The following is a 25,590-nucleotide window of genomic DNA, read 5'->3' as shown; positions in this document are numbered from 1 at the left end:
GCAGTAGTCCCTGATCTTGCCTGGGGTGGAACGTTGGCAGCTGTGGTTGAGCGCAGGTGCCCGATGGGCTTATTCCTCCTGACTGGGGTGTGTTCTCCTCTGCAGCAGATCGTTCGATGAGCAGTTCGCTGTCTGCCTCCCAGCTTCACACCGTCAGCATGAGGGACCCTCTCAACAGAGTCCTAGGTGAGTCCCAAGCGGGAGCTGGTCCCCAGACTTGATAAGGAGGGTTGCATGGGCTCTCCAGGAGCGTAGGCCTGGATCAGATCAGGCATTGGCCTGTCAGGTCGGGTGTCGTGCCCACAGCTCCCTTTGCAGCAGAGGAAGGTGGAATCAGCCCCTGTCGTGCTGAGCGGCCCCTGGTCAGTTGCAGTGTATGGGCTCCCCAGGGAGGTGCCTTTCTGAACTGGCTTTGCTTTTGTAGTCACTGCTCCTGTTGATTCCCCTCGGCGTGGACCTGGCTTGCGTCCCTGCATGGCAGGCTCACAGCACGGATCCCTTCCCACCGGCGGCAACAGAGTGCTGGCTGGTCTCCTTAACGCAGGGGTAGGGTACGTTTTCTGCTGTAAAGCCTTCTGGTGCTGACTCCTCTTGAGCAGCCTGGCAGAGTCAGGAGCCCTGATACAGCGGGTGCCCATGAACGGGTGAGCATGGTGCACCCCAGCCCCTTGGTAGGAGACCCCGGTGCCCAGGTGCTGAAGGCACCTCCCAGCCCTTTGCCAATCCTGAGCTGATCCTGAGGCTACAGATACTTATCCGTCTCCCCTCCTCTCCAGCAAACCTCTTCCTGCTGATCTCCTCTATCCTGGGAGCCAAGACAGCCGGCACGCACACCCAGTTCGTCCAGTGGTTCATGGAGGAGTGCGTGGACTGCTTGGAGCAGGGCAGCCGCGGCAGCATCCTGCAGTTCATGCCCTTCACAATGGTGAGTCCTGCTCCTGCTCCATAGCCCCTGCTGAGAACTCTGACCCAGCCCCCTGTGTGCCAGACCCACGGGCTTCACTCTGCAGTGCCCGGGCCTGGCCCTGCTGTGGCGTGGAACTCCCAGCGATCTGGGGTCAGGCCACTTGCCTCTGGAGCCTGCTTACTCGTCGTCCCAGCTTGGCCCAGCGTGAGGCCAGGTCAGACCTATAACTTCTCACCGTGATGGAGTGGAGGTGGAGGGTCAGTAATTTACACCCTGGGCAACTTGGGTGATTGCTAGCGTTGAACTGACTCAGGGAAGCCAGTTATATGGGGCAGGGTCTCCGGCCAGTATCCTGGGCCTCGGCCTAACAGAGAAGGCTACGTTGTTATGGCAGCTCAGTCCCGCTGCCTGAGGCAAAGTTGGTCTTGTGGTTTAAAGCCTGGGACTAGGAGTCAAGAGATCTGGGTTCTGTGCTCAGCTTTACCACTGATTCGTTGTGTGACCTTGGGCACCTAGCGTGCCTACTCCCGTGCCTCAGTTTCCCCTTCTGAACAGTGGGGTTAATCCCCGCCTTGCAGGGGGTTGTGAGGCACAAAGTGCATTGAGATCCTCTGATTGGACTCTCTAGAGGTGGGCAAAGCATTGCTGTTATTGTGGGTACCTGATTTGCTAGCACCAAAGAGCAGCCCCATAAATTGCCTCTAGCTGCAGGAGTTGCAGCGAGGTCGTCTTTGGGCTCAGACTCCTGTATCTTAACCCGCTGGCAGCAGGGACACCTCCCTTTTCTAGTCTGGCTCATGTCCCACCGTCTGGCTCAGGTGACCTGCATACTGGTAGCTTTTGCATGTGCTATTCTGAGCCCTCTCTCTAGACCACTGGCATGTCCTATGCTGCCTTCAGTCATCCGTTTTTCTCCTCCCCTCTCTCTCTGGGCAGGTGTCAGAGCTGGTGAAAGTGTCCACCATGTCCAGTCCCAAAATTGTCCTGGCCATCACAGATCTCAGCTTGCCCCTGGGTCGCCGGGTCGCTGCCAAGGCCATTGCTGCTTTGTGAACACAGCTCCCCCGTCTGCGATGCTGGGTGAGGGGAAGGCGGGACAGAAGCCAGGGGGAGCTGACAATGGATCATCTCTGGCTGCATGGATCCTGCCTGTTCTCCATGCCAGGGGGACACCATTGCCGTGGAGCAGACTCCGAGTCACCAGTGGACCCTGAGTCTAACAGTGCCTCATTCCCAGGAACAGCCTGGGTGGCTGGAGAAGCAGCTTTCCCCAGCACTGGCGTGTTAGAGGTGCCGTTCTCTCCAGCCCACGTGGGATTGTGGTTCCCTATCGTCTGCTGATGCCGAATGCTGTTGGCTGTTCTTGGATCTTTTTTCCTAATGTTTTAAGACCTAGTTTTTTTTATTCTCATAAAGCCCAGATGCTTGGGACTTTCCTAATAGCCTTTGTGCCAAGACGTGGCATCTTGAGATTGATGGTTTCCCTGGGGGCCCAGTAGCTGGTATATTTCACCACTTGCTGTTGGATCTGCGGAGTTGCGACTGAGTCCTGGACACGGGAACTGGAGCTGAAGAATGGCTCCGGGAACCCCACAGCTGCTCAACGCCTTCCTGCCTCCAGTACGTGCAGCTGTATCTGCTTCATCCATGGACCGGTGACTCTGAAACAAATGTGTCATGGGCCTTCGTCTCCAAACACCCAACGGAGCAGCAGCCACACGACATCTTGTCGGTAGCAAAGGTGGCACCTGCTGCGAGTTGCAGATCCCAGGGGTTTCTGCAGTGGTATTTTTAAATCTATAGGGGAGGCATAACTATTTTTTGCTAGATAAAAAGGGAGTGTTGTGGTGATTTCTTCTGTAGCCTTCTCTGGCGCAATCCTCTGCTGGTTTGGGAGTCTTCAAACTTTGCAGCCGCCATGGCTCTGCAGTCAAAATGTTGCAGCAGGCAATTTATGCTTCCCTCCTGTCCCGATTAGCTCCATCGCGTAATATCACCTGCCCGTGTGCGTCTGGGACGGGCTGTCGGCAGGGCGTGCCCAGATTCCTGTGGGAATAGCTTCCTGCTAGATTTACCCCGTTTCCTAAGTTTTGCTAAGATAAGCAGCTAGAACAGTGCAAGGGAGGGCAGATACGGCACTGTCGCAGGGGGAAGAGGTGGCACTTAGTGCTTGTGGAGGACAGCCAGTAATACGATGGCTTGGAGCCACCTCGTTGCTGTGCCCGCTTCCCCCACCCAGCTCTGCTAATGCCCCTCAGCCTGACCTGCTGCAGCCCCTGTCCCAGGCCTGTCCTGAGCAGGTGCTGCCAATCAGTCCAGATATCACTGCGGTGCTCCGCAGTACATGCCCTCACTGAGACCTGAGCAGAGATGAACCGGACTCACTTCTGCCACCTGGTGCAAGCTGAGTTCAAGTCCGTGGACAATGAGGGTTAATCCCAGGTGATGCCAGAGGGGGAATTTCAGCATGGAATTTTCCATCATGCCTTCGGAGGTTGAAACGCTCATTCCCTTCTGCCGGCTAGTGTGTTTCTGACACCCTGTAAGACACCTGTTGTGTGCTACGACTGACTTGTACCATGTCTAGTGATGCTTCTCCTGGGCTTGAATAAACCTGCAATAAACCCCCGAGAGCAGATCATTTTCTGTGGCATTTCTCTCCTGTCGCCAAGCAGAGGAAGGAGCTAGCGGTTCTGAGATACAGTAAACTGAAGAGCAAGCGCACCCTACAACTTTCAAATGCTCCTTCTCTCTCAATTCAGCCTGGTGCTTTTCTCCCCCTTCCTATAATGCAGCCTTAGGGTGCTGCGGCTCTTGCCTGCTTTTCCCAGCTGTTCATGAAGCCAGCCCAAAATCTGCCCATTCCCCTCTCCTGGTGGAATGCATCACGACGGGAAAGCGGGGTAGAATGGTTTAATGCAACCTTAATGTAGGGGAGTCCGGAGCTTGCCTTCCCCAACCAGAGGAAACCAACATTGCTTGCAAGAAGAAAGGATTCTTACACTTGCTGAAGTCTTGCCCCGCTTTCCATCCCAGAGGCAGCAGCATTATCTCAATCTGTATCTTCTGTAATTCCCTTTGGACTCTATTTTGTGCCTAATAGATTTATACTGTATCGATTCCTTTTGCTTTCAGATCTGCGGTCCATGACTCTTACATACAAGATCAATTTTAAAAATAAAAATAGCGCTCTAAGGAGAGAACAAGATCTATGCATAGAGTGAGGTAGAGCCCCCAAAACTGCCTACAGCTCCGAAGGATATCAACAGACTTCCCCTCAGCTCTGACAAGTGCTTGGAAGCCGGAGCACCCTCTGAAATGTAATGTGAGCCTGCCTGGGGAGAGTGCTTCTGATAACCACTGCATGTGTTTTTTTTATGGGGTCAGGGTCAAGTGGTGGCAGTCAGGAACGCTGGACTGAGCTTCCTAGGAAATCCCTGTGACTGAGTGAGTGTGACCGTGGCTCGTGTGGATGAACCCCCGGATCATGCATGCGAGTAATTGTAAGTTCCTTTTGTTACAGCTCTCCCTCGTCAGTGCTGGTGTGAGAACAGAGCTTTGATTCCGGGTAGTCGTTTGCCTGGAGTAAATCGCACAAGGCTCCTTTTAATTGCCCAGCCCTGGGCTTGGTCAGACTGCGACCATGCGGAGTTGCCTGGCGTATTATCTTATCGCGCACAGGCTGAGTGGGAGCAGTTGGCTTGGCTGAGGTTTTGCTGGTGTGTCTTTTCTTTGCTCACGTGTTTTGCTCAAGACAGGAAAGTGAAAAGAATGGTCGTTGAGGGGCTCCTTTAGTTTTAACACTTGGCTTTCCCTGTTAGTCTCTCAGTAACTGGGCCCTTCCCCTTAAGTTCCCTGTGTCCTCAGGCTCTGATCCATCCCATTTCAAGAGCACGGTGGAGCTTGCCATGTGACTATCCTGACACGGGGCTCTCTGCCCAATTCCAGCCAGACACCATTGACCGCTGCTTGAAACTGGAGTGAGCTGCTGTGGTGCAAATTGTGCCAGTCCTTGTCTACACCTAGTGGCTGCCCCAATGCAAACACTGATGGCTGGGATTGGGGAAAATCTCTAGGCTGGTGGAGGGTCTATTAGATTCCCCTCTGGCCAATTTGTACAAATCTCTGCTGTGTTAACTGGCCCTTTACCCAGAAATCTTGTCTTATTGTGTCAGACCGCTGGTCCCTCTCACTAGTATCCTGGCTCTGAAACTGACTGGCTACTGCTTGTTGAGTGGGGAAGTGGAAATGTTAACACCTGGCTGGCTGGGCAGTGTTACCCAAGGTGTGGGAGGTTGGCGGACTCCTCCTTGCTCTCTGCAGCCATTTGCTGGTCAGATGGGTGGCAGATCTGCAGCAAGAGACTCTCCCTTTCGAGGTGGCGGTTCTGGCACTTACCAGCATTGTCATCTTTGGGAAGATGACAAGCTAGGGGCTAGCTCAGGGCACGACCTGACTCTAGTAAGCTCTCTTCTGAATGATCTCCACTCCTGGTCACAGCTGGAGCGAACCAGGCCAAAGACATCAGTGCCATGAGTGGAATCTCCGAATTTCATCCGTTTGCCTGGATCTGTCGTCCTAGTTTGTCCTCAGGGGTTGTAGCACAGCTGAGAAGGGTGGACCCCTATTCTGGAACCTGCCGTATGGACCTTTCCAGGCAAAGCAATCTTTCTTACTCTGGCTACGTCCATGCAACGTGCCCGGAGAGCGGATTCACCACTAAGCAATGCCATTAAAAAGGATGCACAGAAATTCCTGCTGGGAAATGTCCATTGGGATTCCTTGCTGAACACCCCGTGTGACTCACGCACGCGTCTGATTCAGGCAGTGAGCCATTGCTGAGGCAGCACCGCCTGGAACGGAACATGCCCCTGACACAGCCCTGCATGGGAAATTCAACTCCGGTCTTGGAACTGGCCTCACCGAGCAGAGAGATTGCGGGGAGGGGAGACCAAGGGGCTTCTCACCAGCACAGTTTGCTTTGGCCTTAGTCCCTGCTCTGCTCCACGCATGCGACCCCTAGCAGGAAGCAGGCAGCGTGCCCTGAGAATTCACCAATCCATGGGAGGTTTGCCCACTGCTAAACGGGAGTGGTCGTTTGTGCTTCGGGAAACAGTGCGACTGTTCTCGCAGAAAAGCTGCCTTTGCATGCAGTGGGCGTCTTGCCATCGCCTGGGATTCTGCGTTGGCCCTTAGAGTGACTGGCTAAAGAGTCCCCTCAAGAGCTTCCTTGAGACGCTCTCTGGCCTCCTATGGGATTGGGTAAGGGAGCACCATGTCCTAGAAGCCTGATGAGCATTTCCTTCCTGTTTGGCTGTCACATGGACCCACCCGCTGGCCAACAGTCATTGTGCACTGTGTCCGGGTAGGAGAGTCCGTGGCTGACAAGGAAAGATAAAGGGAGAGTTGGGACGCAGGCTTCCCAGCCCAGCCAGCTCCACTGTGTATAGCAACAAGGCTGGGCCGTTGTCTGCTGGCTTCGCCAAGTGGATTCAAAGAGCAGCGATAACGAGCCCCTTGCTGATGTAACCTCGTTATGTAACGTGGAGCTATTCACCCCACCCTCATTTTTTCAGAAGGGGAGGGGCGGCAGTAAAGGGGGCTCGTAAATCACTTGCCCTGGCTTTCAAGTGGTCGGGGTGCTCGGGGCGGTTGAGCAAGACTGCTGCCAGCTGACGTAGCAAAAGCAGGAGATGGGCGAGAGGGCTGCGAAATGGGTGATAGGGCTCATTGGCATGTGGCTGTAATGATGGCATAGTCATTCCTTGAGCCTGGGGGGTGGGGTGGGAACAACCCCCCCGCCCCCGGCTGCTACTCTTCTTCCTGTGATACAAGAGTAACGGACACTGCTCTTGGGTAATGTACAACTCCCTGCTGCAGGAGATTATCTTCAGCACCTTTTAAATTAGACAGGAGTAGCTCAGCATAGTATCTTGAGTGGCAGGAGCCAGGAGAGGAACGAGACCCGTTGCTTCTGTTTTAGGACTTGGTGGGTGCAAACAGTTCCTGTGGATGGCCCAGAGTTGCACAGGCAGGTTCATTGTGGGTTTTTATGGCTTCCTCTAAAGCATTTGCTCTGGGATATTGGCAGAGGCCACTGCCTCCTCTAGGGTGGCAGCTTTCTACGTAACCCTGCCTGGCATCCCCTTTTACGACCTGATATCGTTCCGGCAAAGCAAACAGTTCTGACTGCCCCTGCACATATGCCTCCTGCTACCAGCCCAACCTTCGCCAGGTTTGCAAATGTTTGCCCTGCATTGGAAGGGCTTCCAGAACCGCTGCCTCAGCAGCCCAAAGCGGGGCCGTCCCAGCCGTGCTTTCCTTGAACGGCCGGCTTTGCCTTACAGGAAGGGAGCAGGGTTTGGAGAACAGGTTTCCCGTAAATGCTGATAAGTGGGGAAGGTGGGGGTGGGGGGATGAATGAATGAGCTTGTTATACCTTTAAGTCTGCTAAAGCTTGTGTGTGGGACGAGCCCCAAAAGAGCCGTGGCCAAAGGCACCTCAACGATATTGTCCAGGCAGTGAGATGGGATCGTCTCCCCCTGCAAGGGGGTGGGAACCCCAGCTCTTGGGACATTTAAAAACGACTTTGAGCAAAGTAGTGGAACACACTCACTGAGGAAATCCATCTTGCCACAGCAGCAAGGGGTGGTTTAGAGGGCCCCATAGGGATGTTCCAGTTCTCGTAGCTGATTTCCCCCAACCCACTAGGGTTGATTGGATTTGGAAAATTATGAGGGCGTGAGGGGGGGTATTTAAAAAAAGGGAAACCCTTTGCTCATGGGACAGTGAATGATAGAGACTCTTGTGTCACTCCCCCTGCGTCATGCTCCCCACCTAACACCTACAGCAGGGGTGTCTGGGGGAGGCTGTGGCACTGTCATAGGACGAGGGGAAGCATTTCTGGTAGCTGGGAAAGTAGCTGCTGTTGTAATCTAGGGAACTGGGGGAGAGAACTGTAACTACAAAATACCCCAGGAGCAGAATGAGGAAGAGATGTCAACTCAGAGTCAATGCCGTCATAAAGTGATGCAAGAGGGCCGTCCGTGTCTCTTCTGGGTGAAGAGTGCTAACCCCAGTCAGAGTGACCAGCTTTTTGCCAGGCTGGGGAGTGGACTTATTTCAGGCCAGGTTGATCATCGTTGGTGGGACTGGAAAGATTTTCTGTGGTGAAAACCACAGTCCACTGTGCTCTTGGGTAATGTACAACTCCCTGCTGCAGGAGATTATCTTCAGCACCTTTTAAATTAGACAGGAGTAGCTCAGCGTAGCATCTTGAGAGGCAGGAGCCAGGAGAGGAACGAGACCCGTTGCTTCTGTTTTAGGACTTGGTGGGTGCAAACAGTTCCTGTGGATGGCCCAGAGTTGCACAGGCAGGTTCATTGTGGGTTTTTATGGCTTCCTCTAAAGCATTTGCTCTGGGATATTGGCAGAGGCCACTCCCTCCTCTAGGGTGGCAGCTTTGCAAGAGGGCTGTCCGTGTCTCTTCTGGGTGAAGAGTGCTAACCCCAGTCAGAGTGATCAGCTTTTTGCCAAGCTGGGGAGTGGACGTATTTCAGGCCAGGTTGATCATCGTTGGTGGGACTGGAAAGATTTTCTGTGGTGAAAACCACAGTCCACTGTGGGGGATCTCCCCCTGGAGTAAAATCACCATGTGGCATTGTGATTTGCGTTATCTGAGGTTAGGGAAACTATATCACATGGGCCTGGGGGCCAGACACCACTGTTGGTACCTGCTGTTGCAAGGCAACAGATCTTGTCCTGGTGAGGTGCGGGGTATCATGTCATGTTACCTTGGACTGACTCCTAAGCTCTCACAGGACAGCTGCTGGTTGTTGAGAGTGACGCAGCTTGTGTGTGTGCTAACATGAGAAAGCTAGGCCTAGAGAGCAGGAGTGACTTAGCACAAGCTATGCAGTGAGTCGATAATGTACCTGGCAACCCAGACATCCCCTGCCTCAGTTTCCCCATCTGTAAAATCGGGATAACGATCCTGACCACCTTTGTTGAAGTGCTTGAATATCCACTGGTGAAGAGCGAGGGTCTGTCCCCACCATACTAGTCCGGCCCACTCCTGAAATAAATCCCCCTCACAGCAGTAGTGAAAGAGGAATTTATGTTGGGCTGGAGTCACCCACACGTCATGACAACCCATGATGTGCCCGAAATTGAAACTGACAGCAGAGGAGAGGGCCAGGGCACAACATGCTGGTGGGTTACTTTGTAAATTTAATTATCTGAAACCAGGCCACGCCCTTCCCCCTGCAGTTTTAAGGAGCCACATGGTAGAGCTGTGAGTAGTCCTAAGGCAACTGTGTGTTATGTCCCTCCCCGCATGACTGTGTTCCCTGAGGGCACCAGTCTGCTGCTGTTGCCTGCCGATGGAGTTACTCCTTTAGCCCAGGCTGTAGAGGTCTGTGCTGTAGTGCTGACCTGGCAACTTGTGCCCATTGTGGCTGACTGGTGCTAACGGGGCTTGTGGGAGGCTTCAGAGAGAGATGTAGCAATCGACTGGAAGGGCTGTGTAGCGCTGGAACCTGACAGGGCTGCGGGCTGAATTTCTTCTGCAGGAATGTTTCCTGCCTCCCGTTTGCATCAGTATTCCTCAGTGTGTGTGTGTGTGTGTGTGTATATATATATATATATATATATATATATATAAAAATAATATGCAACCTAGATACCATTAACTTGGGTTTGAATAGAGTCTGGGAGTGGCTGGGTCATTACACATATTGCATCTATTTCCCTAAGTTAAGTATCCTCACACCTTCTTGTCAACTGTCTAAATGAGCCATCTTGATTATCACTACAAAAGTTTTTTTCTCCTGCTGATAATAGCTCATCTTAACTAATTAACCTCTCACAGTTTGACTTTCCACAGTATGCATCCGATGAAGTGAGCTGTAGCTCACGAAAGCTTATGCTCAAATAAATTGGTTAGTCTCTAAGGTGCCACAAGTACTCCTTTTCTTTTTGCAAATACAGACTAACACGGCTGTTACTCTGAAAACAGTTTGTATGGTAACTTCCAACTTCTCTGTGTGTGTGTGTATATGTGTGTATATATATATATATATATATATATATATATATATATATATATATATATATATATATATATTATATTATATTATATTATATATATATATATATATATAATATAATAATCTTACTATATGTTCCATTCTATGTATCTGATGAAGTGGCGAAAGCTTATGGTCTAATAATTTGTTAGTCTCTAAGGTGCCACAAGTCCTCCTGTTCTTATTCCTCAGTAGTTCACTAACGTCACAGAAATGGGAAGGAAGGGACCTCAAGAGATCATTTAGTCCAGCCCTCTGTGCTGAGGTGGGACCAAGTGAACCCAGACCATCCCTGACAGATGTTTGTTCAGCCTGTTCTTAAAAACCTCCAGTGACGGGGATTCCACAACCTCCCTGGGAAGCCTGTTCCAGAGTTTAGCTACCCTGAGAATTAGGAATTTTTTCCTAATATCTCACCTAAATCTCCCTGCTGCAGATTGGAACATGCTCACTGAGGAAATCCATCAGATTAATCCCGTTACTTGTCCTACCTTCAGTGGACATGGAGAATAATTGATTCCTACCATCCTCTTTATATCAGCCATGATCATATCTGCAGACTGATCAGGTCCCCGTCAGTCATCTTTTCTCAAGACTAAAGGTGCCCAGGTTTTTAACCTTTCCTCACAGGCCAGGTTTTCTAAACCTTTCATCATTTTCGTTGCTCTCCTCTGGACTCTCCCCAGTTTTCTTAAAAACGTGGCACTCAGAACTGGACCCAGGACTCCAGCAGAGGCCTCACCAGACCTCCTGTGTCTTCCCTCTGACACTTGTGTGGATGCACCTCCGACTGAGACTGGCCTTTGTCACAGCTGCATCACATTGCTGACTCACGTTCAGTTTGCCCTTCACTGTAAGCCCCGGATCCTTTTCAGCGGGACAACTGCCCAGCCAGTTACTCCCCTCTTTGTAGCTGTGCTTGCTTGCTAGAGAGGAGAGTCAGCGTTCCCTCGGTGTGGCACAGCTGAGAAGTGGGCGAGTGACTCCACTAGGATCACCTGGGAAAGCACCAGCCTGCAAGGTCGGGGCAAGCTGGGTGGACTTGTGCCAGCTGAGCCGATGTCCAGGTCCAACCATCTGTCCTGGGGAAGCTATTCCCCTCTGGATAACTGGTGACAGGGTCATTGGCCCAGGGAGAGCGGGTGCAAACATGAGTCTGGTGCTTGGAGCGCTCCCCTGGGAGGTGGGGGACCCAGCATTCAATCCCTCTGCTCCAATGGCTTTTCATTATTGATTATCCGAAGTGGAGCAGCTCCAACAGGAGGCCGCGAAGGAGCCCTGCGTCAGACGATCCCCTCGCCCCGTTGTTGGGGCATTCACTGAGAGGTGGCAGAGCCCAGTTCGAATGGCTTCTCCCCTTGGGGGAGGGGGGACCTGGACCAGGGGTCTCCCACATCCCAGCGGAGTACCTAACCACTGGGGGGCAGCTGCTCCTGCTGCCACTACTACCCGGTGTGTGTAAGCTCACCCCAGGGGTCTCATCCTCTCTGTGAGCTTGGTGCATGCTCACTGGGTCTGGCCTGCAGGGGAGCTAGGCGAACACCCATCCTCCCCTGGGTGAGTGTCACTCTGGGGCTTAGCTGGGGTGGGCTGCAGCGCACATGGTCAGAGGCAGAAAAGTAGCTGGAAACTTTCACTGCCGCAGTGTAGGTGCTCAGCCATTTTAGGCACCTGCAGGGCCTTGTGAATCCTGGAGGAGCCTGACTCTGGGTTTAGATTTCAAAATTTTATTAAAGCTAATGTTAAAAAAATGTGTATAATGCACAGGTTGGGGAAAGAGTGTCTGTACATCTGGGTATAGTGCTTAGATTATCCACAAATACAAAGTTACTTTTTTAAAAGTCATATGATACACAGAGTACATAATCAGCAATAGCCCAAATTTAGGTGAAGAGATTTAACAATACGGTTTAGATATTAGAATCCGAATACTCGGGTACATCACTCATGAAAAGTTGCACAGAGATTTGGTTGTGGAAAGCAAAATATATAGAATTATATATAGAATAAATAAAATATATAGAATTCTATAAATATATAGAATTAGGTGTGTTGTCCATTTAGAAAATGCAATCCATGAGGAAGTATTTGTTATTTTCCTGACTGTGCTTCTCATCGGCCTCCAGCTCATCCCTCCTGGTATTGCGGATGTGCGGTGGTGTGTTCTGTGTAGATGTCCCTCAACCACCTGATGGCGTCTGACACCATGGGTTGCCGCCTCAGCTGAGCGTAGCGTTAACCGATTCCCCATTCTCTCAGCACTCACTTGTTACTGGGGTCCCAGGGGCCTAAGGCTCCGATGATCAGTGCGTGTGTCTGGATCTGGTAACCCTTAGCTCTCAAGGTTTTGGCCAGAGAGGCATATTTCTCCACCTTCCGAGCTCGGGCATCATGGAAGGCCGGGGTCCTGTTCTCGAAGGGCACTGTGCCGTCCACCATGATGATCTTCTTCCGGTCCTCGCTGGTGATGATGATGTCCGGTTGCAGTTGGCTGTTGGTTCCGGGGATGGCGGAGTTTACGGTGACCTTCCCCACGGGTGGTGGGATGGCTCTGGCCAGGCGGTCTTGGATGACGTTGTGTTGCAACTGCCAAGCTCTCGAATGGGGCTTGCAGCTACACAGGAGGTGGGGTAGCGTCTCTTTGGCGTAGCTGCATTTTCTGCGTCGCTTCTCCCGATTCCCGTGGCGGACGGCTCCGTTCAGTGGGACGCAGTGCTACAGTGACTCCAGCCCTGGCTGCCTTTCTGGAAGAGATGCTTTAGCCAAACACACATGATTGGGCTCAGGGCAGGGTAACTATTAGAAGCAGGTCCTACTAGGGGAGACCTACTGGTTCCTCCTGGCCTTAACCTCTGTTCGCATTAGGCCTGGGGGTACTTACCCTAGGAGGTCTGCTTCAGATTCAAATGCAAATGTGATCTCAGGCTTAGACAGAGGAGCAATCCTCTTATCTGCGTCCCCACCACTGGCTGGCCCTGGGGGAGGGGAGGTAGTCCAGACTGTACAAGAGAGTCTGTATTTATTCTGGGCCATTAGAAATCAGGCCTGTGCTCTCTCTGAGCTCTCAGAACAGCTGGGAGTTGGTGAATAATGACAGGGGAGTCCCCCTCTTCCCTTTATCTTGAGCCGATGGTCAGGCAGGAGTGTAGCAATAGTGGAAAGCTTTCTGGCTTCCCAGGGGGAAAACCCTCTTGCCTCTATTAGATGTACATCAGGGTGACCTTCCCGAGGGGACTGGGATCTACATGCCTGGGCAGCAGCCTGGCCCTGATACCATCTCCCTCTTGATCATCCCCTGGCTCTTGCTCTGGGTCTTCCCACCCTGCTGACTTCTTTGGCCTTTGCAATAGTTTAATCCCCTGCAGCCGCAGCCCCATTGGTTTAACGCTGCGCTGAAGCCAGAAGCCCCTGAGGCAGAGCTCCTGCTGAGGAGCCCAAGGGGGAGCAGAAATCACTGGGAAGGCCTGTTTGCTGCCCAGCCTAACTGTGCAGCATCCAGAGAGTCCAAGGCCCCTCTGCGTGGTGGGGTGTCAAGTGTTTGCAGCAGTGAGTTCCAATGGTGGGTTGGGGCATGGGATAGAGTGAAAGGTAAGGATGGTCCTTGCTCTGAGGAGTTGACCATCTGAAAGTCTCCTAACGTGTGTGTTCCCCTCCCCCCTTTGTGCCTCAGTTTCCCCATCTATAAAAATGGGGTTAATGATCCTGACTCTGCTTTTGTGACGTGCTTTGGGATGTATGGGGGGAAAGGGCAGCCCAGGAGCTAGGCATTGTGATTAAACTGCAGTGGTGCCCACTCACCCAACGTTCGGGCTTTCACTTAAAGTCCCGGTCCTTGAAGATGAGAGACCGTGGGAGAGCCTCACCTTTCTTTAAAAAAAAAAAAAAAAAAAAAAAGTCAAAAGTCCAGACGCTCACCAGTTTCTCATGCCTGGGCCCAAGTCCTCCAGCTGCTGTGGCTGTGGAGAGCAGCTTGCAAACATGATCCAAGTGCAACCTGGAGATTAAAAACCAGAAGGTAAATTAAAAAGACCCGCGTGTGCTGTATTCTTTTTTTTAAAAAAAAAACCTCATAATTTTCAAACCAATCCTTCTGGTGCCGGGGCTGGTTCAAGACTTTTGCACACTGGGGTTGGTGTTGATCATTTATTTAGGGTTTGAGCCAAGCCGCAGAATAGGACATTCATAGAATCATAGAATCATAGAATATCAGGGTTGGAAGGGACCCCAGAAGGTCATCTAGTCCAACCCCCTGCTCGAAGCAGGACCAGTTCCCAGTTAAATCATCCCAGCCAGGGCTTTGTCAAGCCTGACCTTAAAAACCTCTAAGGAAGGAGATTCTACCACCTCCCTAGGTAACGCATTCCAGTGTTTCACCACCCTCTTAGTGAAAAAGTTTTTCCTAATATCCAATCTAAACCTCCCCCATTGCAACTTGAGACCATTACTCCTCGTTCTGTCATCTGCTACCATTGAGAACAGTCTAGAGCCATCCTCTTTGGAACCCCCTTTCAGGTAGTTGAAAGCAGCTATCAAATCCCCCCTCATTCTTCTCTTCTGCAGACTAAACAATCCCAGCTCCCTCAGCCTCTCCTCATAAGTCATGTGCTCTAGACCCCTAATCATTTTTGTTGCCCTTCGCTGGACTCTCTCCAATTTATCCACATCCTTCTTGTAGTGTGGGGCCCAAAACTGGACACAGTACTCCAGATGAGGCCTCACCAGTGTCGAATAGAGGGGAACGATCACATCCCTCGATCTGCTCGCTATGCCCCTACTTATACATCCCAAAATGCCATTGGCCTTCTTGGCAACAAGGGCACACTGTTGACTCATATCCAGCTTCTCGTCCACTGTCACCCCTAGGTCCTTTTCCGCAGAACTGCTGCCTAGCCATTCGGTCCCTAGTCTGTAGCGGTGCATTGGATTCTTCCATCCTAAGTGCAGGACCCTGCACTTATCCTTATTGAACCTCATCAGATTTCTTTTGGCCCAATCCTCCAATTTGTCTAGGTCCTTCTGTATCCTATCCCTCCCCTCCAGCGTATCTACCACTCCTCCCAGTTTAGTATCATCTGTAAATTTGCTGAGAGTGCAATCCACACCATCCTCCAGATCATTTATGAAGATATTGAACAAAACCGGCCCCAGGACCGACCCCTGGGGCACTCCACTTGACACCGGCTGCCAACTAGACATGGAGCCATTTATCACTACCCGTTGAGCCCGACAATCTAGCCAGCTTTCTACCCACCTTATAGTGCATTCATCCAGCCCATACTTCCTTAACTTGCTGACAAGAATACTGTGTGAGACCGTGTCAAAAGCTTTGCTAAAGTCAAGAAACAATACATCCACTGCTTTCCCTTCATCCACAGAACCAGTAATCTCATCATAAAAGGCGATTAGATTAGTCAGGCATGACCTTCCCTTGGTGAATCCATGCTGACTGTTCCTGATCACTTTCCTCTCATGTAAGTGCTTCAGGATTGATTCTTTGAGGACCTGCTCCATGATTTTTCCAGGGACTGAGGTGAGGCTGACTGGCCTGTAGTTCCCAGGATCCTCCTTCTTCCCTTTTTTAAAGATGGGCACTACATTAGCCTTTTTCCAGTCATCCGGGACTTCCCCCGTTCGCCACGAGTTTTCAAAGATAATGGCCAAGGGCTCTGCAATCACAGCCGCCAATTCCTTCAGCACTCTCGGATGTAACTCGTCCGGCCCCATGGACTTGTTCCAGATCAGCCTGCCAGCCCCCTGAAGGCCGTTTTCAGCCCCAGAGAGTTGGATCCAGCAATTAAGCATGTTGCAGGGGATGGTCTTTTGTCCTTAGCGGGTGATTTTTTAGGTGCAGTCGTTCTGCTGTCAGGAGGTGGGATGGGGGGCGGAGGCCAGGTCACTTGCCGTACCTGCACTCAGTGCGGGTGCCTCTGGGTCTGGTTTGGGAAGCAGACCCCCTGGGGGGGCACAGACCAGCTTGTCCTGTTATATTTTGATGGCTTCTGATTCAGCTCTCGAGCCGCTGGATTGGCTGGCTCTGATTGCACTGAGTGGAGATTGGGGGAACGCCTTGTGCGATGCTGTACGGAATCTGGGGGACACTTTAGGATATTATGAATACCAGCATTGTAAAATTGCAAAGAGATATGCCATGTAAGATATCTGCAGAAATGTTATCATTTGCCACATGTGATAATCTCATTTATGTGTTTGTATCACCGTTGTATTGTGGGTTATACACATGGATGTATTTCAAAACTTGTGCTATGCTTCTGAGTGACCCCCCAGACAGTTTGGCATCAGCACTTCCGAGCCTGCTTGATGGTCCATTAAGGACCATCAGCTATACAGCTGACCCGTTGAGAGGGGCATGCCCATGGACAGAACTCTAAGGCTTCCAAGACATGTGCTGGGCAGCTTGTATTTGGAACAAAGAAATCAAACTGCCTGGTAAAAGACAGTAAAAGGCAGCTGCATCTTCTTCATTTTGTCTTCAGTCCTGCTTCTTACCTCTGGAATAACCTTTCTACAAACTGAAACTCTGAACAAAGGACTGAATGGCCCATCCAAGCCGTGGATGGGTTCCAGGGAGAATTTCAAGCCAGCAAACTCGCCAATACTGCTAAGAACCTGATCTATGGACTCTGAAGTCTTTGTGTGTATGTGGCTGTTTTACCATTTAATATCTCTCTTCTTCTTTTTTCTTTTATTATAAATCTTTAGTTTTATCCACTAAAGGATTGGCTGGCAGCCTGGCATTTTGGGTAAGATCCAAACCTCTACTGACCTGGTGACGTGGCTGACCCTTTGGGGTCAGAAGAACATTTTGTATATGTGAGCAGAGTTTTTTAAATAACTTCTCTCTGTACTGGAGCTAGGTGCTGGCTGGGACCCAGAGAACTGGAATGCCATAAAGGGGGCTTGTGTGAGTTCTTTTTTGCTTCTTGATAACCAGTGTGGGGGATCAGAAGCACAGTTTGTGACTGGTCGGGGAGTTTAACTTCAGTGTTAACCACCAGTCTTGAGAGTATCGGTTCTCCCTTTTGCATCCTGCCCTGACTGTGGCATTTCCAGTGAGGGCTTCCCCAGGCACCCCGGGTCTGGCCCCACTTGTATCCAGTCCGAGTGCTGCTGCGACGATCGTTCTCCTCGCCTGTTGCTTTGATCGGTCTCCCCTCTCTTTGCATCCCACCCTGGCTTCCCCTTCTCTATCGCATCAAACAATCGCTGCTCGTCCTCACTGTCAAGGCCCTTCACGGCCTCCCCCGCTCTCATTTGCTATCCAGATATCGACTGCCCCCTCTGATCAGCCTCCGTCACCCACTTGTGTGAAGAGTGGGGGGGCAGAATGCCTGGAGCATCAGGTTTGAACCCATCAATCCCAGCCGACCTGGCTGAACCCCCTGTCCTGAGATCGGTTAACTGAGCGCTGTGCCAGTGCAGTTGGTGGGTGAGGGGAATGAGACCAGCACCCTCTCTGCCCTGGCTGGACATGAGAGCCCTGCTCCCACGCTTCACCCCTGGGTCCTTGGCCCAGAGCTCTGCCTTTCCCACGCTGCGATAAGATGGAGCCACGGGAGCACCCGCTCCAGATACAGAGAGCCCTTGTCTGAGCAGAAGCCTCAAGAGCAGGGGTGTTCAGGAAGGGGACAAGAATTTGGGGTAATGCAGAGGACATGGGAAACATTCTTATCCCCTTCAAGTGCTCCTTGGTCTGGTGACAGCTTTCCCCTCCCTGCTCCTGAGATGTATCTCCCTAGGGTTCTTGAGCTGTTGAATTGCTGGAGCTCCTGCTCTCCCTGAAGCTTTGGGTATGAACTTTTTCAAAGGAGCTGGAGATATTTGGTGCCAACATCCCATTGGGGGCTGGCGCCAACTCCCTTTGTCTCCTTTGAAAATCCCCGTCTAGCTCTATAATGGACTGAAGGGTTAAACGGCTTTGACCTTCGAACAGGTCTTGCATCTCTTGTGTTTAATATTAGATTAATTCTCCATGGCTGGGCCATATCCGGCTGCAGGCATTTGGGCTGGATGAAGCTGAGCACTTTGGACAAGTAAAGAGAACTATTAACTAACCGCATGGGCGTCTCTTTGCTAGATAAGGGACTGGTTTATTTCTGGTTAAACATGCTAGCGCTTAGGATCCCCGCCTCCTGATACATTCAGCCAAACATGTGCTTTAGAAAGTACCAAAATATGTTTATTTCTCTTTTTTAAATAAAAATACAAATCGATTTGGTCTGAGCCAAAGCCCAGCCAGCCACAGTAATAAATAGAACACATTGAAATATAAACTAGTTCAAGACAATTACAAAATATTCCCCTCTGCTGGGCATTTGGCCAAGCTAATAGGCAAAACTCCAGAATTTGTCAATGAAGATCTTGCATTTATTCTTTTAATTAAACTCCAACTATTCAAGAATGGACATTCTTCATCTGGATCATCTGGGGAGGTAGAATTGCACAGTCTCCGCTAATCTAGTACAATGTGATTTATATCAGAATGCATGTGAGTTGTCTGTTGATGACAGCTTTGAAACATACAGGCAACACCAATCCCTCCAGCCCAGTCCACACTGGTTGGATTCAGTGTAGCTGGAATTTGAACCATACAGAAATCTGGTAGGATTCACGTCTGAGCCATTTTCGGCAAAAAATCATTTGAAATTAAAGGAGCGATAATAGTTTAATAAGAATTAAGATGTAAATAATTAACTTAAATTATAATAAATAAAATCAATGTGACCTGAATGTAAATCTAATGGGTGAACGAGGAGGAACGGTGGATTGTGCATTTGTAAAATATAAATATATAAAAATAATATAAAAAGTTACAGAAAAGCTGGTTCATTCATATCACGCTCTCCTGGTTTCTGGGAGGGTGAGCTGGCTATGCAAAAGCAATACCCCAGCCAAGGACTTTGCTAATTAAGGAGCCTGACCTCCTGCCAAGTCTGTTAAATAATAATCAGTTTTGCATAAATGCACTGTTACAACAAAAACAACATTAGCCAGTTCTGTCCCTGCACTGCCCACAAGCCAGGAAGGAAAATGACATTTTAAAGTGCCTTCATCTGAGGATAAAGGGGATTACCCCCCTTTTATAGATGGGAAACTGAGGCAAGGATCAGGGAAGCAACATACATAAGGGCATGCAGCTAGTCGGTGGGCGAGCCGGGAATGGAACCCAAGAGCCCTGACCCATTTACCCGTCCCCCCGGCAGGCTTGTGTTCAAGCAAGGAGTGAAGTGGCTTGTGCTGAGTACTGCGCTCCGTCCGTGCTTGGGGGCTAATCCAAAGCTCCGGAGGCTTTCCAGAGCGCAGCTTCTCCACGCTCAATGGCTGAGTGCTCCAAGCAAACCCCTCTCTGCAGGTGCTTTGCCTTCCTACTCCCTCAGACCTTGCCCTTGGCTGGACAAGAAAAAAATTAACCCTCACACCAGCTTTGTGAGGTAGGTAAACATTAGCATCCCCCATTTGACAGACAGGGAAACTGAGGCACTGATTGTTGCCCAAGATCCCACGGGGAGTTGGGCCAGAGCTGGTACTAGACCCAGGAGCTTTTGGCTCCCAGTCTTATACTTGGTCCAGCTGCCAAAGAGCAAACACCTGGTACTGGAGATGCTCATTTGTTTAAATATTAAACAGTAACTACATTGCACACACACACAAAAATGCACATCCAGCAGCCCAGGCCCTGCTCCTGGATTTTCTGATGCTGCAAAACATTCAATGATGATGCCTGTGGTTCGTTATAAAGGAAATAGATTTTGACTTTAAAAATATACCGTAGACCAGTTGCACTTAAATACTTCTGCCAACAGATTCCAAACCCCCATAAATATTAAATAGTGATAAATATTAAATAAGCTGGGCAGTGTTTGCATTGGGGCCGTGTGCATGGATCCACCAGCCAGTGGTGAAGCTCACAAAGGAGAAATAAATAACCTTTATGGAGCATAGGGTGACCAGATATCCCGATTTTGTAGGCACAGTTCCAGTATTTGGGACTTTGTCTTAGACAGGCGCCTATTACCCCCCACCCCGTCCTTATTTTTCAAACTTGCTATCTGGTCACCCTAAAAGAGAACTATGCCCAGCCTCAAACCCTGGGGGATAGTAAACAGGGGTTTGGGGCAGTGTTTGCTGCTGACCCAGAGAGGAAGGGGCAGCTGCTGCTAATACCCCAGCCCAATAGTTAAGCCTGGGTTGTTGCTTTGCAGAGAGTGATGGTTGGAGGTGGTGGGGGATGGGCTGGGAATAAGGGAGAATCTAGGCTGGATGAGCAGAGCATCCTCCAGCTGGGAGATGCTGCCCTTCCCAAACTCAGAGACACCCCCCCCCCCATAAAGCTCCCCCTTAGATCTCAAAGCCGGGAGCGTCCCCAAGGCATGGGACTTCTCAGGCTCCAACGCTGGGCAGGAGGCTGCGGTGGGGGAAGCGCGTCCCTGCACCCCTTCACACCAGCGTGAGGTGGCGGAGGGCCCGGAAGGCCGCCTCCAGGAAGCGCTTGAAGTTGGCGGGGATGATGAATCCGCTGGCTTGTTTGTCGAAGTCGGACGAGAGGCTGGGGAGGGTGCCATGGCCCTCGGCCTTGAGGTACGTCACCGTGTTCAGCCCCAGATCCTCCATCTAAAGGAGCCAGAGACAGTAAGCAGCATTAGCAGGGGCCCCGTGGAGCCAGCGCCTGACGCACCCGGGGAAGCTTCACCTTTGCTGCAAGGCGCTGCCCTGCCTGGCTCCCCGCATGGGCCACTTGATCTGGGTGAAGGCTGCCAGGATCCTGGCTGCTGCCAGGGGCCCTGCCCCCCCCCGATGGCCTGGTCCCACCCACCGGGGGAGCAAGCGGAGCGGTGTACCTGCTGCTGGATGTTAGTGGACAGGTTCGAGACGTCCAGCCGGAGGGCATCCACTAGGCTGGAGTGAGCCGGCAGGAGCTGGAGGAGGATGGCGAGGTGGCCGTGGTAGATTTGAAGTCCATCCCGGATCTGGCTGAAGCAGGCATCCTGTGGGCACAAGAAGGAAGGAGTTGAGAGAGGCGGCCTGAGCTGGGTGCTAGCTCTTTAGTGACCTGGTTTGCATCAAGTTTCCTGTGCAATGTCTATCCCAGCGAAACACATTGGCTGCGATGACAGTGCAGCATGGAAGGGGTTAACTGTAACTGCAGCAGTTCCCTTTCCCCCTGGAGGGGTCGGCACTTCCCCTGGGGCTCTTTCCTTGCCAGGGACTCCCCTCGAGTCATGGCTTTAGAGCAGGGCTGGAAAACGTGACCACCGAGCTCAAGACCCTGCAAGGGCCGGAGACTCCCCCCAGCCCAGGCTGATGGATCCGTGAAGCTCAGCTAGGCAGCACGAACCTGGGCCTCTCCCTCCCTTGCCACTGGGCCGGCGCTGGGGATCAGCAAGGGCGGGAAGTGCTGAGTCAAGTTACAGAAGCATTTGCTAGGACTGTGAGGAAGCCTCCCTCTCTTTCTAGCTCGCTGCCCCCGCCCGGCTATTTTTGACTGGGGTATTCTGAGGGCTGGGTTTAAAAGCCAGGCCCTGGCCTGGGAGCCCAGCTTTGGGCATAGCCGAGAGACCAGCCGCTGAGCCGCGAGAGGCGTCCGGGCTCTGAGAAGCTGGCAGAGGAACAGGGTTGAAGTGGTTCCATGGCTGTTATTCTGGAGAAGGCTGCCGTGGCTGGAGAGAAGCCAAAGCTGAGAACCAGCCGCTCATGGCAGGAGTGCCTTTCCTTCACCCCCGGGCTGGGAAGCACCGCGGGGTGCTGATCCTGCGCTCCTGCCGCAGGCAGAGACGTGGTGCTGGAGTCAGTACGATCAGGAGCTTGGGCTTCCACTGTCAGTGGGAGCAAGCTCGGGCCCTTAGGCCGCAGCCCAAGGATTGCTCCCGACCCCCCACCCCGACCGTGCTGTGGTCCCTTGCGGTCAGACTCACCACTTGGAAGGTCTTGCTGTGACACTGGTTCAGCGGAGCCTGGGAAATGCCCAGTTTTTGCTTGACAAGCATCAGCTCCTCCTCGTTGCAGAGCTGAAGGGTCGTGCACTGAGGTGGGATGAGAAGAGAAGGTACAGTCAGGAGGCGGGCATTATAAACCAAGTATTGCCTCGGCAACAGCTAGCGATTGCTGTTACTGGACCCCAGTATGTGCTAAGAATGCGCCGGCCAGGGTGTGTTCCAGACGCCACCCACAACCCTGCAAACTTTACCCACTGAACTCAAGTGCAAAGTTCTACACTTAGGGAGGGGGGGAAAATCCAATGCACAACTGCAGAATGGGGACTGGCTGGGTAGGCAGTGGTCTGAAAAGGATCTGGGGGCAGGTCACAGACTGAGTACGAGTCAACAGTGTGATGCTGTTGTGAAAAAGGCTAATACCATTCCGAGGTGTATTAACAGGAGCATTGTATGTAAGACATGGGAGGGGACGACCCTATTCTGCTCTTCATCAGGCTTCAGATGTATTAAGGGTTGTTGTAAAGAGGACGGGGATGGATTGTTTTCCATGTCCACTGAAGGTAGGACAAGAAGTAACGGGCTTAATCTGCAAGAGGGAGATTTAGGTGAGATGTCAGGAAAAACCTTTTCTAACCATCAGGGTAGCTAAGCTCTGGAACAGGCTTCCCAGGGAGGTTGTGGAATCCCTGTCACTGGAGGTTTTTAAGAGCAGGTTGGACCAACACCTGTCATGGATGGTCTGGGTTTGCTTGGTCCTGCCTGGAGTCCCTTCCGGTCCTGCCTGGAGTCCCTTCCGGTCCTGCCTTTCGCTGATTCTATTATTCTCGCCTGCCTTTTCCCAAGCAATGTTTTCCTATTTTCATTTTTGCATTGTCCTTTCCTTTGGCACGGCCCCGGGAATAGCAGGAAAGGAGAGGGACTCATTGGCTGGTGTGGTTGTGCGAGACCTTGGAAACTGGACCAAAGCAAACAAATCCACTGGCTATGCGAATAAGACTCCCTGCCCCACAGGGTTAAAATACTGGCAAGCACTAGCTGTAATCTCCAGGAAACATGCCCCTTCGGATCCCCGGGCCAGCAGCCTGGCCAGTGTCTGCTTCCAAATTTAACATGATCAGTGCGAAAAATGTTTTTGGGGCCAAATCCTAAGGGCCCGATCCTGAAAACACCTCAGCGTGGGAGTAACATTGAACTAAACAGTGCTGCTCGCCTGAGGAAAGAGAGCTCCAGAAATGCATGAGGATCAGGCCAAACAAACTGCAGTCCAAAGCCTGAAGAGGAGGGTTCACGATCCTCAAATCCGCTTTCTGCCTGCATCAGGCAGGGGCAGAGCGACCAAAAGGGGAAGGCTGCATGGACAGATCCTCTACCTAGTGGCTGGGTAAATTGTCAGGCCTGGTCCCTGAGAAGACACTTGTCCAGGAGAAGGAGCAGCCTGCAACTCCTCTGGGAGGGGATGGGTCCCTGTTTCTGGTTCTTCCTTTGAGGGAGGTGAAGACGCACAGTTCCTCTTGCTCCTGTTGTGTATTTTGTGCCGGGGGCTGAAGTTTGCTACATTTGCTGGATCAGGAGGGCCCTTGTCTGTGACCCTGCCAGCTGAAGGTAGTGGGGACCTGGTCAGGCATCTGTCCCTGGGGAAGATCAGCACAACTTCACGCTGCTCTACAGCAAAGGGTCTGACGGAGTGATCTCCCAATCCGTCTTGTCCGGCTGCTAAGTCCTGCCGCCCAACCCAAGGCATAGCTGCTGGGGAAGCCTGTCTGTCTGGATCTCTGTCTGTCTGCGAGCCTGGGGCTGAGATCCTCAGCAGAGATGAAGCCTCCGGATCAGAATGTCAGGGCCCCACCCCTGAGTGCTCCGTGCTACAGGGATCCTCCCGTGTTACAGTTTAACCCACTGCGCAGCTCCCCCGAGTCCCCTCCAGCCAGGCTGCAGCCCCCAGCATCACTTCAGAGCGACAGACCCCAAATCGCCAGGGAGGGGTGTAGCTGCAGCTGTCTCGTCCGCTGTCAAGAAGCCCCTTTGTGCAGGTCACAGATGAGCCCCTGGGCGCGTTGCATGGCCCACCCCCACCCCAGACCTCGGCTGCCCTCAATGCCTCTCCCACTGGTTTGTGTCGAGCGACTCACCACAAGCTCCTGCACCTGGGCGACGTCCCCTTTGATTTTGCGGATGTATTCCAGGTCCTTCTGCAGGAATTGCTGGAAATCCTGATCCCCGGAGAACTCTGGCAGGGGAGCCGCGTGCAGCATGGTGCACCCCAAACACAGCACAGTGCTGACTAGCAACGGCAGAACAGCTGGGGGTGAAGGGAGGAGAGAGAGGAGCAGAGTCAGTCAGGTGAGTGCAGAGGAATCCAGATGTGGCCTCAGATGCAGAGCGGGAGACGCACCCTCTCTGTGTTCAGAGGAGATCGCCGGTTGCGGGCCCAGTCTGCTGGGCACTGCACATACACATAGTGAGAGGCAGGCCGTGCCCAGGAGAACTTCCAGTGGAAACTGTTCTCATGTGAGCATCACTGCAAAGTGAGTTGGTTCCCCCACTCTCTGCCCAAGGAGCTTAGTCTAAATAAACACAAGCTATACATTAAAGCTTTTATAGTTCAAGTTAGATCAAGACTTTGACTTAAATCGCCTCTGCTTTCTGATGCTCAGAACTCTCAGAATTTTTTTGTAGTGAGGCAAACTCACCCATAACATGCATTAAGAGTAAACCCTACCTGTTTAAAACATAATCCAGCCTGTATAAAACACATGCCTCTTAAATTGTATGTGTATTTGTCCTCCCAGCTATTCTTTCCCTGGTTACACTATAAATAGGCAAATATACCAGGAAGAAGGAAGAAGAAAAAGTTTTTTGTTTTTTTGTTTTAAATCAAACAACCCAAACCTCCCAAATAGTAAATGTAGACATTGCTGTTCACCAAATCACACTTACCAGCCCCCTCACCTAGAATAAATCCAAGCAGTTTGCTACTAGGAAATCAGTGGCTATGGTATCTCGCTGTCGAGTGAAGGTTCATACTTACTTTGGAGAGATCTCATTCTAAATGCTTGGAATCTTTTCAGTATCTCCTCCCCTTTTGAGTTTATGACGGTTACCGGGAATGTGAATAAGACAGACGCAGAGCTGCACTAGTCCCTTTCAGTTCACGAATGCTGAACCTCTCATCAATATGGGGCATTTATAGTCTTGTCAGGGAAAATTCATTCTGATGAAATGATGAAGCAAGTGTGACAAATCGCTGGGCACATGGACATCAAATTCCTAGAATGCCTATTTTCACAGATGTGTGTTTTCAGGTTTTGCAAAATGTGGGGTTTCTAATGGCTCCAATTGGTTCTACTTGAGACCCAATCTTAGACAGCTGGACCTGTTCTCCAGCCCACTGGGGCAAGATCAACAGAAACTCACTAATTCTCATTGCTCTTTAAACCCTGGAATGCCCCCAAAGTCAGTCACTCCCTAAAAGATCAGCTATTCTTTATTCCCCATCAGAGATTTAATTGTGAGCTGACAAGACATCTCAGTCCTGATCAAACTTTGTTATCCTTACGCTATAAGCAGCTGCTTTGTTCTCGAGCAACTTGAGTGGAGTGTTTTGTTAATTTAACCAAGTAATTAGGTCATGATGAAGAGAGAGAAA

At 51.4% G+C, this 25,590-nt stretch overlaps 3 protein-coding genes across 3 annotated transcripts in view; 1 reads left to right on the top strand and 2 right to left on the bottom strand.

Annotated features, from left to right (window-relative positions):
* The window catches only part of MED24 (mediator complex subunit 24), a 35,311-nt gene extending 31,159 nt beyond the window's left edge, over positions 1 to 4,152 (top strand). The window contains exons 24-26 of the mRNA XM_074940459.1: positions 106 to 186; positions 777 to 925; positions 1,844 to 4,152. Of these exons, the coding sequence (XP_074796560.1) occupies positions 106 to 186; positions 777 to 925; positions 1,844 to 1,960 (347 nt within the window). The 3' untranslated portion in view covers positions 1,961 to 4,152. The remainder of the gene's footprint in view (positions 1 to 105; positions 187 to 776; positions 926 to 1,843) is intronic.
* PSMD3 (proteasome 26S subunit, non-ATPase 3) overlaps positions 1 to 25,590 on the bottom strand; it is a 108,421-nt gene that overhangs the window by 63,114 nt on the left and 19,717 nt on the right. The window lies entirely within an intron of this gene.
* On the bottom strand, positions 20,368 to 24,638 carry CSF3 (colony stimulating factor 3). Its single transcript, XM_074940851.1, has 5 exons — positions 24,635 to 24,638; positions 24,074 to 24,243; positions 21,924 to 22,031; positions 20,850 to 20,996; positions 20,368 to 20,622 (listed from the first exon to the last, which is right to left on the bottom strand). The coding sequence occupies exons 1-5, from the start codon at positions 24,636 to 24,638 to the stop codon at positions 20,449 to 20,451; spliced, it is 603 nt and encodes a 200-aa protein (XP_074796952.1). The 3' UTR covers positions 20,368 to 20,448.

The sequence above is a fragment of the Natator depressus genome, chromosome 27 (assembly GCF_965152275.1).
Source record: "Natator depressus isolate rNatDep1 chromosome 27, rNatDep2.hap1, whole genome shotgun sequence".
Taxonomy (NCBI): Eukaryota; Metazoa; Chordata; order Testudines; family Cheloniidae; genus Natator; species Natator depressus.
Note: the sequence above shows the minus strand (reverse complement) of the source record. Positions and strands in the feature narration are given on the sequence as shown.

Excerpts from the sequence above, each read along its gene's own strand:
- CSF3 (XM_074940851.1), bottom strand. Across the intron at positions 22,032-24,073 it reads CCCAGGTGCAGGAGCTTGTG|TGCACGACCCTTCAGCTCTG; the intron begins GTGAGTCGCTCG and ends ATCCCACCTCAG. Across the intron at positions 20,997-21,923 it reads ACAGCAAGACCTTCCAAGTG|GATGCCTGCTTCAGCCAGAT; the intron begins GTGAGTCTGACC and ends TTGTGCCCACAG.